Source organism: Triticum aestivum, chromosome 4B, assembly GCF_018294505.1.
Source record: "Triticum aestivum cultivar Chinese Spring chromosome 4B, IWGSC CS RefSeq v2.1, whole genome shotgun sequence".
NCBI classification, from domain to species: domain Eukaryota; kingdom Viridiplantae; phylum Streptophyta; class Magnoliopsida; order Poales; family Poaceae; genus Triticum; species Triticum aestivum.
In genome coordinates, this window is record NC_057804.1 from 16,636,300 (window position 1) to 16,650,459 (window position 14,160).

General features: G+C 46.6%; 1 protein-coding gene across 1 annotated transcript; it reads left to right on the forward strand.

Moving 5' to 3' along the window:
- Positions 1-323: 323 nt before the first annotated feature.
- LOC123089885 (anthocyanin regulatory R-S protein-like) lies at positions 324-5,674 on the forward strand. The gene is made up of 4 exons (XM_044511438.1): positions 324-455; positions 3,024-3,644; positions 3,730-4,131; positions 5,576-5,674. Exons 1-4 carry the CDS (start codon positions 324-326, stop codon positions 5,672-5,674), a joined length of 1,254 nt encoding a protein of 417 aa, XP_044367373.1.
- The last annotated feature ends 8,486 nt before the right edge of the window (positions 5,675-14,160 follow it).

Here is a 14,160-nt window from a genome sequence, read left to right on the forward strand (position 1 = left end):
TGGCATACCCTCCGGCGGACGCCCCGTCCCACCGCCGACGCGCCGCGCAATGGATGCCCAGGAGGTTCAGCTCCTCCTCGTCTTCCTCCTCGCACTCCTCCTCACGCTCTTCTTCCCACTCCTCTGGCTCTCCGGCGTTGCTCGGCGTCAAGGCCGAGCCCGTGGCGGAGATGCCGCTCGGCCGGCGCACTCGCAGCACCGACATCGTCATCAACGAGGGCGGCCGGCATGCCTCCTCGGCGGCTGCACCGCGCTTCGTCAAGCCAAAGACGGAGCCGGGGATCACGGCCGTGAAAAACGAGCCGGGGATCCCCGCCGTGAAGATGGAGCACGGCGATGTGGACCCCGACGATGAGACTGCCCTGAAATGGGTGCGCAAGGACTACCTGAAGATGGAGATGGAGCGCCAGTGCACCGCCCTGCAGCGCTTCGAGAAGCGCCACCGGGGCCGCGATGTAGGAGGCATCGTCGTCCTAGACGACAGCGACGACGACGACGCACCGCCACCGCCACCAGTCCGCCATGGCGACGCCGGGCAAGGGTCCAGCAGGGACGGCCGCGTCAAGGAGGAGAAGACCGGCGACGACGGCGGCGACTAGCCCGCGTTTAGCGATTTCTTTTTTTAGATAAATTTGCTATGTAAGTCGCGAACATGTCTAATATATGCCAAAGTTTGCCCAATTTTAGCCGTGTTTTAACCGAACTTCGCCGAATGATTTTTTATTTTAAAAAATTAGACGCGTCTAGTGGCGGCCCTGAGGCCGCCAACTGGGCATCAACTCGCCTCCAGGCCGTTCGTACGCGCCGGCTGCCCCCAGGCGGCGATATTACGCGTCCCCTGGGGGGCCAACGACTGGAGATGCTCTAATCTTCTGTAAAATAACTATATATTTTGTCACATATTGGAATGGATGATGTGAAACTTGTCTTACATTTCATTTATTAAAGCTAAGTTTTTTCTGTCGAATATTACTTTGTCCTCACATCTTGATTTAATATGTGGATGAATTCAATTGAAGTGTTTGTCTTCATCAATCTCTATCTCTACTGCTTAAAAAGAATGTAAGGTGTCATGTTTCACTTTTCTTCCCACCACCTTTCGTCCAATCTTCCATGTATATGATAATCAATTACCTCAATTTATTTATCTTTTAAACCAATTTCACTTTACTTTACTTACCTAATTTCTCATCAAACTATAAGGTAAATCAAGATTTGATAAATATTTATTTACACAATCGCATTAATATGGGCAGGTAATCACAAGCTAAGATACTAATAAAATATCTATATCGTGTTGCAATGCATGGGCATTGTCCTAGTATAACTCAAAGCCTACTTCCTTCATCATCCATTTATCTGACAAGTATTTCTGGAAGAAGGAAGTACAAGTTATGTCTTCCCATCCATTCTAACTTGTAAAGTTTGCAAGTGCTTAGCGATAAAGACAAGGTGATGCATATTAATTGTTAGTGGCTCCACATTGCACTCAATTTTGCACAGATTTGGTGGAGTTGTAGATGAAGATAAAATACTCAGCATAGTACGAATAAGACATCAGCATCGGGCCATCGACTACATACTTAATCAATTTTCGCTGCAATCAACTAATTAAATTAAGCCATCCAAAGACCTTTCCTACTTCCTTGTCTGCTCCTTTTATCGAAGTGTCACTCTGAGGTGAAAGATATTATGTGTGTGCAAGCCCGGCATGAGATTGTGATATTGATCAGGGCCGAATGAATTAGCACGAAAAATATTGCTCCAGAGATAAATGAGCTAGGTCAAATCGATCACCACATCATGCGTGGACATCAGCTATTGTAGTTTAGTTTACCTAGCGTATTGATAGGGGGTGCAAAATATCATTTTCACCTGATTTAGGCGACATAACCAGATTTGGTTGAAAGGATTTTTTTTTTCTCCCATGCATTATTGGCCTTTGGAAGGGAGGAGCCATTCAGAGGCCTCTAGCTAGTATTGTAGCGACTGTCACTGCTCTATATCTAAATAAGGCAAAACCTCTCTGTTGCTTCTTTGGGTAGTGCTGCATGCTCGCTAAAATATTTCCAGGGGACTTGCTAATCATAGTGTGTCTTCTGCAAGCTTAGGAAAGATTTGAGGTAATTAAGTCTGAAGTAGTAGTATTGAGTTTGGATAAGCCTCCTCTTATAGACTAGTCACAATGGAGAGTAATATACTCTAGTAACATACACATATCCCATGACTATGTTACTACCTTCATAGTGGGTAGTATAACATAAGTGTGATGTCATGCAAAACTTCATTTATTAGTTTAGACTCATATTGCATTGGGACATGTGATGTTACAGTAACTAGGTAGCTAAGTTACCAGAACTATCTCTCTCGTCATTAACTCATTGTCACTTAAGCAAATTTGCTGAGTTGGACTCGATGTTACTGCTGAAGTTACTCCCGCTGTGACTAGTCATAGTAAAGCATGGATCTTTTTCTTCTTCTGTACTATTATTAGCGATAAAGACATGGATGATTGATAATTAAGGCAAAAATATTGCTAGCTCCAGAGATAAATGAGCTAGGTCAAATCAACACATCAAGGGTGGACATCAGCTCCTGTATTTTAGTTTACCTAGCGTATTGTAGGGGGTGTAAAATATCGTTTTCACCTGATTTAGGCGACATATAACCAGATTTGATTGAAAGGATTGTTTTCTCCCATGCATTATTGAGGCCACTAGTATTGCAGCGACCGTCACTGTCCTATATCTATATAAGGCAAAACCTCTCCCTTGCTTCTTTGGGTAGCGCTGCTCACTAAATATTTTCGAGGGGACTTGCTAATCATAGTGTCCTCTGCCAGCTTAGGAAGGATTTGAGGTAGTATACAAGCCTCCTCATCTTATAGTAACGTACACATATACATGCATCTCTTTCTTCTGTGTATTATTACATTCAGTTTGGTTGGTTCTCGCAAACTTTTCATCTATCTTTCCTAATTAGAAGTTTCCTCTCCATTATTTGCATCCATCCAAATTATGTAGCTAGGCGACATGGACGACTCCGCCCTGTTCATGAAATGGGCCATGGACACGCTGGAGCAGGAGCACCCAGACCTAGTGGTGGCCGTCAACGGCGAGGCAGGCTTCCCCTCGCTTCAGGCGCTCCGTGAGCAGCGTCTCGTCTTCGAAGAGCTGATTTTGGGACCCAATCCGGCAAGCAGCGGGACCTCCTGCGAAACCACACACGGCAGCGGAGGTTTTGGTGGTAATTTCTCGTCCCCGGCGGCCATGGAGCACGACGTCTGGCCCCCGTCCCCGCCGACCTCGGCCAGGTGCGCTCCAAGACTTTCCGGGAACGGTGGGGTTGCGGGCACCAACCTTCCGGTGACGAGCTGGAATTTTTGCGCCGCTTCCACGCTGCCGGCCAGTGACAGTGCACTGGACAGCGGCAGCGCAGGGGCCCGGCCTGTCGTCCCGGTCCCGGAGATGGTGCACGGGTCCCAGCCGACGAGGAGGGCCGCCGTAAGGAGCCCCACCGGTACTGGACCCGTGTCGTCGGGGCCGCCGTACGCGCAAGACCATATCATGGCGGAGCGCAAGCGCCGCGAGAAGATCAACCAGCGCTTCATCGAGCTCTCTACCGTCATCCCCGGCCTCAAGAAGGTGCTCCGAATCCGATTTGTTTCAACGCCTGAAAAGAAATCTCAGTGTAGGTCGTCCATATGATATGACCATATGATTGATTCAGATGGACAAGGCGACGATCCTTTCCGACGCGACGAGGCACGCCAAGGAGCTGCAGGAGAAGATCAAGGCCCTCGAGGCAGCCACCGGCCGCAGCAGCAGGAGCATCGAAACCGTGGTGCTCGTCAAGAAGCCGCGCCACGCCGACGCCGCCGTCTCAGATCAGAACCAGAACGGCTCGCCCTCGTCGGCGTCGTTGGGGGCGCCGGCTTCGAGGAACCCACTGCCGGAGATCGAGGTGCGGTTCTCGGAGACCGGCGTCATGGTGAGGATCCTGTGCGAAGACGTCAAGGGGGTGGTGGTGAGGGTGCTGTCGGGGGTGGAGGAGGGGCTCCACCTCACCGTCACCCACGCCAATGTCATGCCCTTCACGGCCTGCACTCTCATCATAACCATCACAGCCAAGGCAAGTTTTCCTTCCTTGCAGATTTCACATTTCCGTCCAATTATTCACACTAGTAGGTAGATATGATGGTAGCAAATATCTCCGCGGAACAAATCGTTCATATATACATAAAAGTCGAGCAAGACTTTTTATGTCTAAATATATCTACCTCCTTCCACTTATCAATGTGCCCAGGCAGACTTTTCATCAACCGAACATATATGATACTATTATAAGATGTTTTGAATATTTCAATATGGACTATATACAAACTGACATGAGTGAGCAAACACACTAAAACACGTTTATATACATTTGAATTAGAAAAAGGTCAGAACATCTAGTTAACGTATGGAGGGAGTATGTTTCCATTGATAATCACCCATTGTTACACTCGATTCATAATGAGGTATTCTCAATATTATTAATTATAATTATTTTGAATATAGTTGCTGGGCATGAAATTTCTACACTCGCTTCGACATGTATCTCAACATGTGGACATCACGCGGCTTAATTAGAGCATCGACTTAGAAATAGGACAATTTGAAATGACTTAGATTTAGCTATACCGAAGTGATTAGCAACTTGGACCATCAGAAAGGTATTCATGTCTCGAAGACAATGTGATTTCAATGCTGGAAAGTTTTGTTTTAAACTGGGCTATTTACACTGAAACCTATATTCATTGTTTTAAACTGGCTAGTTCGAACCATTCAACAAAATATAAAACTTGGCCCCGGCAAAAATAAAAAATTGGATATCATACCATCATAGTTGTACTATGATGGCCTTAATTGACGTTCCATACAAAATACATAGTCTATCCCGCATTATGAGGAAGCTTCTTAATTTGCAAGACATGGTCGACGTGCATAGAAAATTCCACAAACGTACTTTTGTACAACCTACATGTCTATACCAATATAAAAAGACCCAAAGGGGCAGATCCAATTAATCTCGGCAATCAAATCATGTCAATCCAACAATCTAGACTGCTTCAATGTTGAGTGTCTAACACATTTATCGTGCAATTTATTTCATGCCAAATATAGTGCTATTCACATAATAACACACAAATAATATCCTACTTAATATCCGCATGCACTCAATATACTTCCAAATTAACGTGCATTGCACGTACACATAGACTAGTATATATAATATTTGATGATGAGTAAAGCTACATTTATGGGGGATGTCTTATGGACTGTATGGACGAGCCGACATGACGAGATTTGGTTGGAGAATAAAAGGGTAGGGGCCCCATTCAGTGAAATGGTTTAGCATTTTTGTTTAATGACCATTATTTTTTATTAAACAAAACATAATTCTCAATCTAGCCAATCATGCATGTTCCCCCTTGGAAAAAAGCTTATCATGTTTATTCATAAGTATTATATTCATCTGAACGAAGTAGGAGAATACAATGCTGGTCAATAGCTAGTTCGCATTTTGTTTTCAGGTGGATGAGGGCTTCACCGTTACAGCAGAGGAGATCGTGGGAAGACTTAACTATGTGCTGGAATTGCATAGCAGCTGCACTTCTACCGAAGAAAAATGAATCAGAAAATATATAACATGTCATATGTATTGTACGGAACATATTATCCTGTATAATTATATTTGGAAGTGGTGAGAGGGAGTGCATGCAGGCATGCATGTTTCCGACGAGAATGTCTAGTTGAATCATACATTCGCATGCTTCTGTTGGTGCAACGACACCAACGGCAAAAGCTTGCTGAAAGATCAAGCCAAGTGGACAATTTCAAACGAAAATTACTGGGTCTGGCTGCACGTAAATTGTGGATATTGCTCCCGAGGCAGATTTTTCCCCCTACCCCCAAGCCGCTCCCGCGAGCGACTCCGGGGGCTAACCCTAGCCCCGACTCAGGCCCTCCCCTCCCGATCTCCCTCCCCCGCCGCCGCCGCAAGGCACCGCCGAGCAAAGCCCGGCCGGCGTAGGTGGCGGCGGGGCGCTCTTCCTTCCCGGCGCGTGCGGCTCAGGATGCGGGTCCGAACGGCGCACGGGGGCGTCGGGCTGCCGTGGGGCCCGGCGGCGCGGTGGCGGGCTTGCGGAGCGGCCGGTCTTCTGCTTGGCGGTGGGTGGCGGCGTTTTGAGGCTCCGTCGGCGCGGTGGCTGCGGGGCGGCGTCCTTCGGGCGGTGGCGCGGGGGTCGCGTGTGCCCAGATCTGACCGGGCCTGGCACCGGCGGCCCGTCGGCTGGCCGGGGCTGCGGACAGCTTGGCCCACGGCTTTCTCCTACCGGCTGCTTGCTGGGGTAGGGGGCGGGCGTGGTGGCGACGGTGGTGGTGCGGACTGTGGGGGGCGGTTGGCTGCATCTCGTGATGGATCATGCCGAGCCTCAGTGCCGCGGGCTCCGGTTGGCTTGGGCTGCGGTCGGCTGGGGCTTCGTGCGTCTCGACAGAGGTAACATCGGCGTGGTGGTGGTGGTGGCGGGCCGGAGGTTGGAGACGACGGCCACGGCGGCTCTTCCGGATCTGACCTCTCGGCGGCGCGGGCCGCGAAGGCTAGGGCTGCGAGCGGCGGCCCTGACCGAGGCCCCCTCGGCTGGTCGGGGTGGCGGCGCAGTGGCGGTGGCAGCAGGGGTGCGTGCCCGATGGCTGCAGTGGTGGTGGCAGGTTGATTGCGGCGGCGACCAGATTTTCCTAGCGTCGGCCCATCTGTAGGCTGCCTGTTTGGCCTTCGACCCCTCTCCTCGGCGTCCGTTCGCTTCTCTCTCTGGAGGGCTGGCCTTCTCCCAGCGGTGGTCCATCATCCGTCTCGCACCCGGTGCCGTAGGACCGAGCTGGTCTCGCGCCCGGCAGCAGGACCGGCCCGTCTCGCGCCCGGCAGCAGGACTGCGCTCGTCTCGCACTTGACAGTAGGACCGGCCCGTCTCGCGCCCGGTGGCAAGTCTGCGCTTGTCTTGCGCCCGGTGTAGCAGGACGGCTCGATGGACGCTTGTTGTGGCCGACCTCCTGGGTCTCGGCGTTGGGACCAGCCAAGGGTGTGAAAGGCGGATCCTTTCCGCCCGTCTCTGCGGTGGGGGTAGCGGTGGGGCTCGGTGGACTTTGCGCCAAGGTCTTGGAATCCGGGGCAGCGGCCCTGGTGGTGGCGGCGCGGTGCTCATGGGCAGAGCTCGTGCCTCGGTGCTGCCCGGCTGCCATGGCCGTGTGGGCGGCGTGGTAGCTGGGGTGTGGCGTTCGGTGGCGGTGAATGTTGGCCGGGGTGAAAACTTACTCTATCTTCGGACGGACTGGCGACGGCGAAGATCGCTCCCTACTTGAAGGCATCGTCGCGGTTACCACTACCCGTCGTGGTGCTCCAGGGGAAACTCTGATCCTCGGATCGGGCCGTGGCGACGTTCCGGTGCCGTATCCTTCCTGAAGGCACCGCCTTGAAGCCCACGGTTCGTCATATGTGGCGTCACTTCTTCGGATGAAGCCCCCGGCGGCTCTTGTAGTGCTAGGGTGTGTGTTGCTGCGCTCAGCGCCTATGTATCCTGCCTTGGGTGTGTGTGTTAATTGTGCATGAGTGCGGTTGTACCGGGCACTGTGGATCTTTTCTTTATATATAAAGCGGGGCAAAAGCCTTTTTCGGTATATTGCTTTCTGAATATCCTAGTAATAATATCCATTCATCACGCGTGTACTATATATGTATTTGTTACTACAAGGAATCCTAGTTCTCCCGTCAGTCCATAGAGTTGGTTTTGGGCGAAAATTTCAGCCAGCGAATAATTAGAAAGGTCATCTATGACGGATCTTTTGGAAAACCGACTCAAAGAGTTCTTTCTTTCGGTTCGCTTGAAGAAACCAACTCAATAATTATCTAATTGCAAGTTGTAGAATTTTTTAACAGGTTTCTTATCCAACCATCTAGGATAATCCACGCCCAAAAAGCCAAACTATAAGGAAACCAATCATCCTCCCTCTCAAACCAAAACCCTAGTGGCATCTTCTCCCCGCCTGTCTCCCACGTGACACAAACGAGCCCCCGTGGCTCCGCTTCTGGGATCCCGTGCCTCCGCCATTGAGCCTCCATATCAAGTAAATTTGGCCCTCCAACAACACAATGTCAAGAATTTTTCAAGACATCGAAGATGCAGGCATGCAGTGAAATTGATTCTTTTGAGTGGGAAATAACCACCGTTGTTGCAAACAATGAAATAATGATACACGTATGGGGCTTATGTTGCAATGGTTGGATGATCATGTAAGCGTGATCAGGTGCAGGTGAATGGCTTATCAGAAGAACTATCCATTGAGAACCAACCAGTGGTTGGATAGTTAGGAGAGAAGTGATTCTCCAGCACATCAGAGATGAAACCCTAGGTTTGACGCTTTGGTGTCTCATTAATACTGATTATTCCTTGAGTGGGAGGTGGTGTACCAGTCGATAGCGAGGTGCCCATGGTAACATCGTCAATCTTCATGCTCCGCACCTGCAAAAAAACATCAATAGCTCGCTAGCAGACACCACGAGGGGAGGTCCAGTGAACGTTTTGGTTTGCTACGAGGAACCCCCTCGAGGGGACCTTTTGGTTTGGTGGGAAACCTTCCCAGCGCTAACCCCATGCCAACCATGCTATTTGCTAGCCTTTTGGCCCAACACTCCCATTTTACACACACAAAATTAAAAAGTGCAAAAAGGGGTTGCTATGATGTAGAAAAAAATAATATTGAAAAATTGAGATAACAAATCATCTAAATGTTAATATTTTTTTGCCCATTTTTAAGATTCAGGTATTAAATTTTTGCCATCTGAAAAACACAAACAAAAAATCTCATGTTATAGAGGATAGAAATGATGTCTCTCAAAGTAAAATGTAGTCGCATGGCAAAATTGAAAAGTGCTACCTACAATTTAAAATGAAAATGTCATATGCTAAAAATTCAAATTGTCATGGTACATACAAGAAAATTGCCATGGTCTAGTTAATAAAATTTCCATCGTCTAACTGATAAAATTGTCATGGTCTAGCTAGAAAAAATACCATGGTCTAACTGGAAAAATTGCCATGGTCTAATTAATAAAATTGTCATGGTGTAAGTAATAAAATTGCGATGGCTTAACTGATATATTTAATGGAAATATGCCCTAGAGGCAATAATAAAATGGTTATTATTATATTTCCTTAATCATGATAAAAGTTTATTATTAATGCTAGAATTGTATTGACCGGAAACTTAAATACATGTGTGAATACATAAACAGATATCGTGTCCCTAGTGAGCCACTACTAGACTAGCTCGTTGATCAAAGATGGTTAAGGTTTCCTAACCATGGACATGAGTTGTCATTTGGTAACGGGATCACATCATTAGGAGAATGATGTGATGGACAAGAACCATCCGTTAGCTTAGCATATGATCATTTAGTTTATAGCTACTGCTTTCTTGAATGTCAAATACATGTTCCTTCGACCATGAGATCATGCAACTCGCGGATACCGAAGGAATACCTTGTGTGCTATCAAACGTTACAACGTAACTGGGTGATTATAAAGATGCTCTAGTGGTATATCAATGGTATCTATTGGGTTGGAATGGATCAAGATTGGGATTTGTTACTCCGAGTATCGGAGAGGTATCTCTGGGCCCTCTCGGTAATACATCATCACAAGAAGCTTGCAAGCAAAATGACTAAGGAGTTAGTTATGAGCTGATGTATTATGGGACGAGTAAAGAGGCTTGCCGGTAACGAGATTAAACTAGGTATGAAGATACAAACGATCGAATCTCGGGCAAGTAACATACCAATCGATGAAGGGAATTATGTATGTTGTCATAAGTTCGACCGATAAAGATATTCGTCATATGTAGGAACCAATATGGGCATCCAGGTTCAGCTATTGGTTATTGACCGGAGAAGTTTCTCGGTCATGTCTACATAGTTCTCAAACCCGTAGGGTCCGCACGCTTAACATTCGTTGACGATATAGCTATTGTTATATGAGTTATGTGATATGGTAACCGAATGTTGTTTGGAGTCCTGGATGAGATCACGGACATCACGAGGAGCTCCGGAATGGTCCCGAGGTAAAGATTGATATATAGGACGATGGTATTTGGTCTCCGAAAAGGTTTCAGAATGCACCGGGTACTTATCGGGTCATCGAAAGGGGTTCCGAGAAGCTCCAGGAAGGTTATTGGGCCTCATGGGCCAAAGGGAAAGAGGACACCAGCCCACAAGGGGCTGGTGCGCCCCTCTACCCCCTTCCCACACACCAAAGGAGGGAGGGAAGGAAAGGGGAGGCGCCCTAAGGCAGCCAGCTCCCTTTCCTTCTCCCCATCACCAAAAGAAGGAAGCGGGGCCGGCCAAGGGTAGGTGCCCAAGTGAGATTGGGCCCACCTAGGGCGCCTCCTGGATACCTCCCTCTTCCCCCCACCAATATATATGTGGGGAGGGGGCGCCACACAAGGACAGACCATCATCTTAGCCATGTGCGGCGCCCCTCTCCACAGTTTCGTCCCTCGGTCATATTTTTCTAGTGCTTACGCGAGGCCCTGCAGAGATAGCTTCACCATCACCATCACCACATCATCGTGCTGCCGGAACAACCCACTACTTTGCCTATCTTGCTGGATCAAGAAGGCGAGGACATCACCGAGCTAAACGTGTGCTACGCGGACCTGCCGTACGTTCGGTACTCGATCAGTTGTATCGCGAAGAAGTTTGACTACATCAACATCATTAATAAACGCTTCCGCTTACGGTCTACGAGGGTACGTAGACACACTCTCCCCTCTTGTAGCTATGCATCTCCATGGATAGATCTTGCGTGTGCGAAGATTTTTTTTTCATGCAACGTTCCCCAACAGTGGCATCTGAGCCAGGTCTATGCGTAAATGATATGCACAAGTAGAACACAAAGAGTTGTGGGCGGTGATAGTCATACTTCTTACCACCAACGTCTTATCTTGATTTGGCGGTATTGTAAGATGAAGCGGCCCGGACCAACCTTACATGTCCACGTACATGAGACCGGTTCCACCGACAGACATGCAACTTGTTTTGCATAAAGGTGGCTGGCAGGTGTTTGTTTCTCCTACTTTGGTTGAATCGAATTTGACTATGGACTTTCCTTGAAGAAAGTTAAAACAACAAACTTGATAAACCACCTTTGTGGTTTTTGCTGTAGGTAAGAACGTTTCTTGCTAGAAGCCCGTAGCAGCCACGTAAAATTTGCAACAACAAAGTAGAGGACGCTTAACTTGTTTTTGCATGGCATGTTGTGATGTGATTTGGTCAAGACGTGATGAGTTATACGTTATTGTATGAGATGATCATGTTTTGTAATATCGACAACTGGCAGGAACCTTATGGTTGTCTCTTAATTATTGTATGAAATGCAAGCGCCATGTAATTGCTTTACTTTATTGCTATGAGTTAGCAATAGTTGTAGAAGGAATAGTTGGTGAGACGACCACGACGCAATGATGGAGATCAAGGTGTCGAGCCGGTGACGATGGAGATCATGACAATGCTTTCGAGATGGAGATCAAAAGCACAAGATGATGATGGCCATATCATGTGAATATTTTGATTGCATGTGATGTTTATCCTTTATGCATCTTATTTTTCTTAGAACGATGGTAGCATTATAAGATGATCCCTTCACTAAATTTCAAGATAAAAGTGTTATCTCTGAGTATGCACCATTGCTATAGTTCGTCGTTTCGAGTCACCACGTGATGATCGGGTGTGACAGACTCTACATTCACATACAACAGGTGTAAGTTAGATTTACACATGCGGAATACCTGGGTTAAACTTGATGAGACTAGCATGTACAGACATGGCCTCGGAACACTGGAGATCGAAAGATCGAACATGAGTCATTAGTAGATATGATCAACATGAAGATGTTCACCATTGATGACTACCCCATCTCACGTGATGATCGGACATGGGTTAGTTGATTTGGATCATGTATCACTTAGATAACTTGAGGGATGTTATTTTAAGTGGGATTTATTAGTAATTTGATTAATTGAACGTAATTTATCATGAACTTAGTCTTAATAGTTTTTTTGCATACCTATGTTGTAGTAGGTTGAGGGGCAACTAATTGTGGTTCCAGTCGAGGTGAAGATACCCCGAACAAACCCCTTAAAGGATTGTTTTCCATAGTAGCAAGTGACAATAAATTTCAGCACGTAGTAATAATGTTTCCTTACCAAAAGCGCTTCACTCCCCGGCAACGGCGCCAGAAAATAGCCTTGATGAACCACAAGTATATGGTATCAATTGTAGCCTTTTCGATAAGTAAGAGTGTCGAATCCAACGAGGAGCAGAAGGAAATGACAAGTGGTTTCCAGCAAGGTAATGTCTGCAAGTGCTAAAATTGTAAGTAGCAGAGTAGTTTGATAGCAAGATAATTTGTAACAGGCAAGGAATGTTAGTAGTAAAAAAAGTGCAACAAGGTAGACCAATCCTTTTAAGGCAAAGGACATGCCAAAACGGTCTCTTATGATCAGCAAAGTGTTCTTGAGGGTACACGGGAATTTCATCTACTCACTTTCATCCTGTTGGCTTAATTCATGTTCGCTACTTTGATAATTTGGTATGTGGGTGGACCGGTGCTTAGGTGTTGTTCTTACTTGAACAAACCTCCTACTTATGATTAACCCCCTTGCAAGCATCCGCAACTACGAGAAAAGTATTAAGAATAAATTCTAACCATAGCAATAAACTTTTGGATCCAATCGGTCCCTTATGGAATAGCACATAAACTAGGGTTTAAGCTTCTGTCACTCTCGCAACCCATCATCTAATAACTACTCCACAATGCAATCCATTAGTCCCAAATTTGGTGAAGTGTCATGTAGTCGACGTTCACATGACACCACTAAGGGAATCACAACATACATATCATCAAAATATCGCACACATATCAAGTTCACATGATTACTTGCAACATGATTTCTCCCGTGACCTTAAGAAGAAAAATAACTACTCATAAATGATAATCATGCTCAGGATCAGAGGGGTATTAAATAGCATAATGGATCTGAACATATAATCTTCCACCAAATAAACCATATAGTAATCAACTACAAGATGTAATCAACACTACTAGTCACCCACGAGCACCAATCTATAGTTCCGGTACAAAGATTGAACACAAGATATGAACTAGGGTTTGAGATGAGATGGTGCTGTTGAAGATTTTGATGGAGATAGCCCTCCCCAAGATGGGAGAGTTGTTGGTGATGATGATGACGATGATTTCCCCCTTCGGGAGGGAAGTTCCCCCGGCAAAATCGCTCCACCGGGGGGCAAAAGTGCTCCTGCACAGGTTCCACCTCGAGATGGTGACGCTTCATCTCGAAAGTCCTCTCCTGATTTTTTCTAGGTCAAAATGACTTATCTACCAGAAGAGGGGCACCGGAGGTGGGCCTGGGTGAGCACAGCCCACCAGGGCGCGCCTGGGCTCCCTGGCACGCCCAGGTGGGTTGTGCCCACCTGGTGGGCCCCTATGGTACTTATTAACTCCAAAAATTCTTATTTATTCCATAAAAATTCCTCATAAAGTTTCAGCTCATTTGGAATTGTGCAAAATAGGTAGCCTGGCGTAGGGTTTTCAAGTCCAGATTTCCAGCTGCCAGAATTCTCCCCCTTTGTGTGTACCTTGCATATTATGAGAGAAAAGCATTAGAATTACTCCAAAAAGCATTATTATGTAATAAAACAACATAAACAATAATAGGTAAACATGATGCAAAATGGACGTATCAACTCCCCCAAGCTTAGACCTCTTTTGTCCTAAAGCGAAAACTGAAATCAAAAAAATGTCCACATGCTTAGAGAGTGAGGTGTCGATAAAAACATACAGACATAGCAGCATCATGTAACTTATTATAACAACAACAAACTTTAACATTAAACTTTTATCATAATTTTTTTATCATAGACTTCTCATGAACAAGTAACAATTAAACACAACGTCAAAGTATAAAGAATAAACTCTATTGGAAACCAACAAACTATGTTGCTAGTCAACTTTGGAACTACAATTCATCATCTTTTCAGGAAGGGTCT

Excerpts from the sequence above, each read along its gene's own strand:
- LOC123089885 (XM_044511438.1), top strand. The coding sequence starts at position 324 with ATGGAGCACGGCGATGTGGACCCCGACGATGAGACTGCCCTGAAATGG. Across the intron at positions 456-3,023 it reads AGCGCCACCGGGGCCGCGAT|CTAGGCGACATGGACGACTC; the intron begins GTAGGAGGCATC and ends CAAATTATGTAG. Across the intron at positions 4,132-5,575 it reads TCATAACCATCACAGCCAAG|GTGGATGAGGGCTTCACCGT; the intron begins GCAAGTTTTCCT and ends TTTTGTTTTCAG.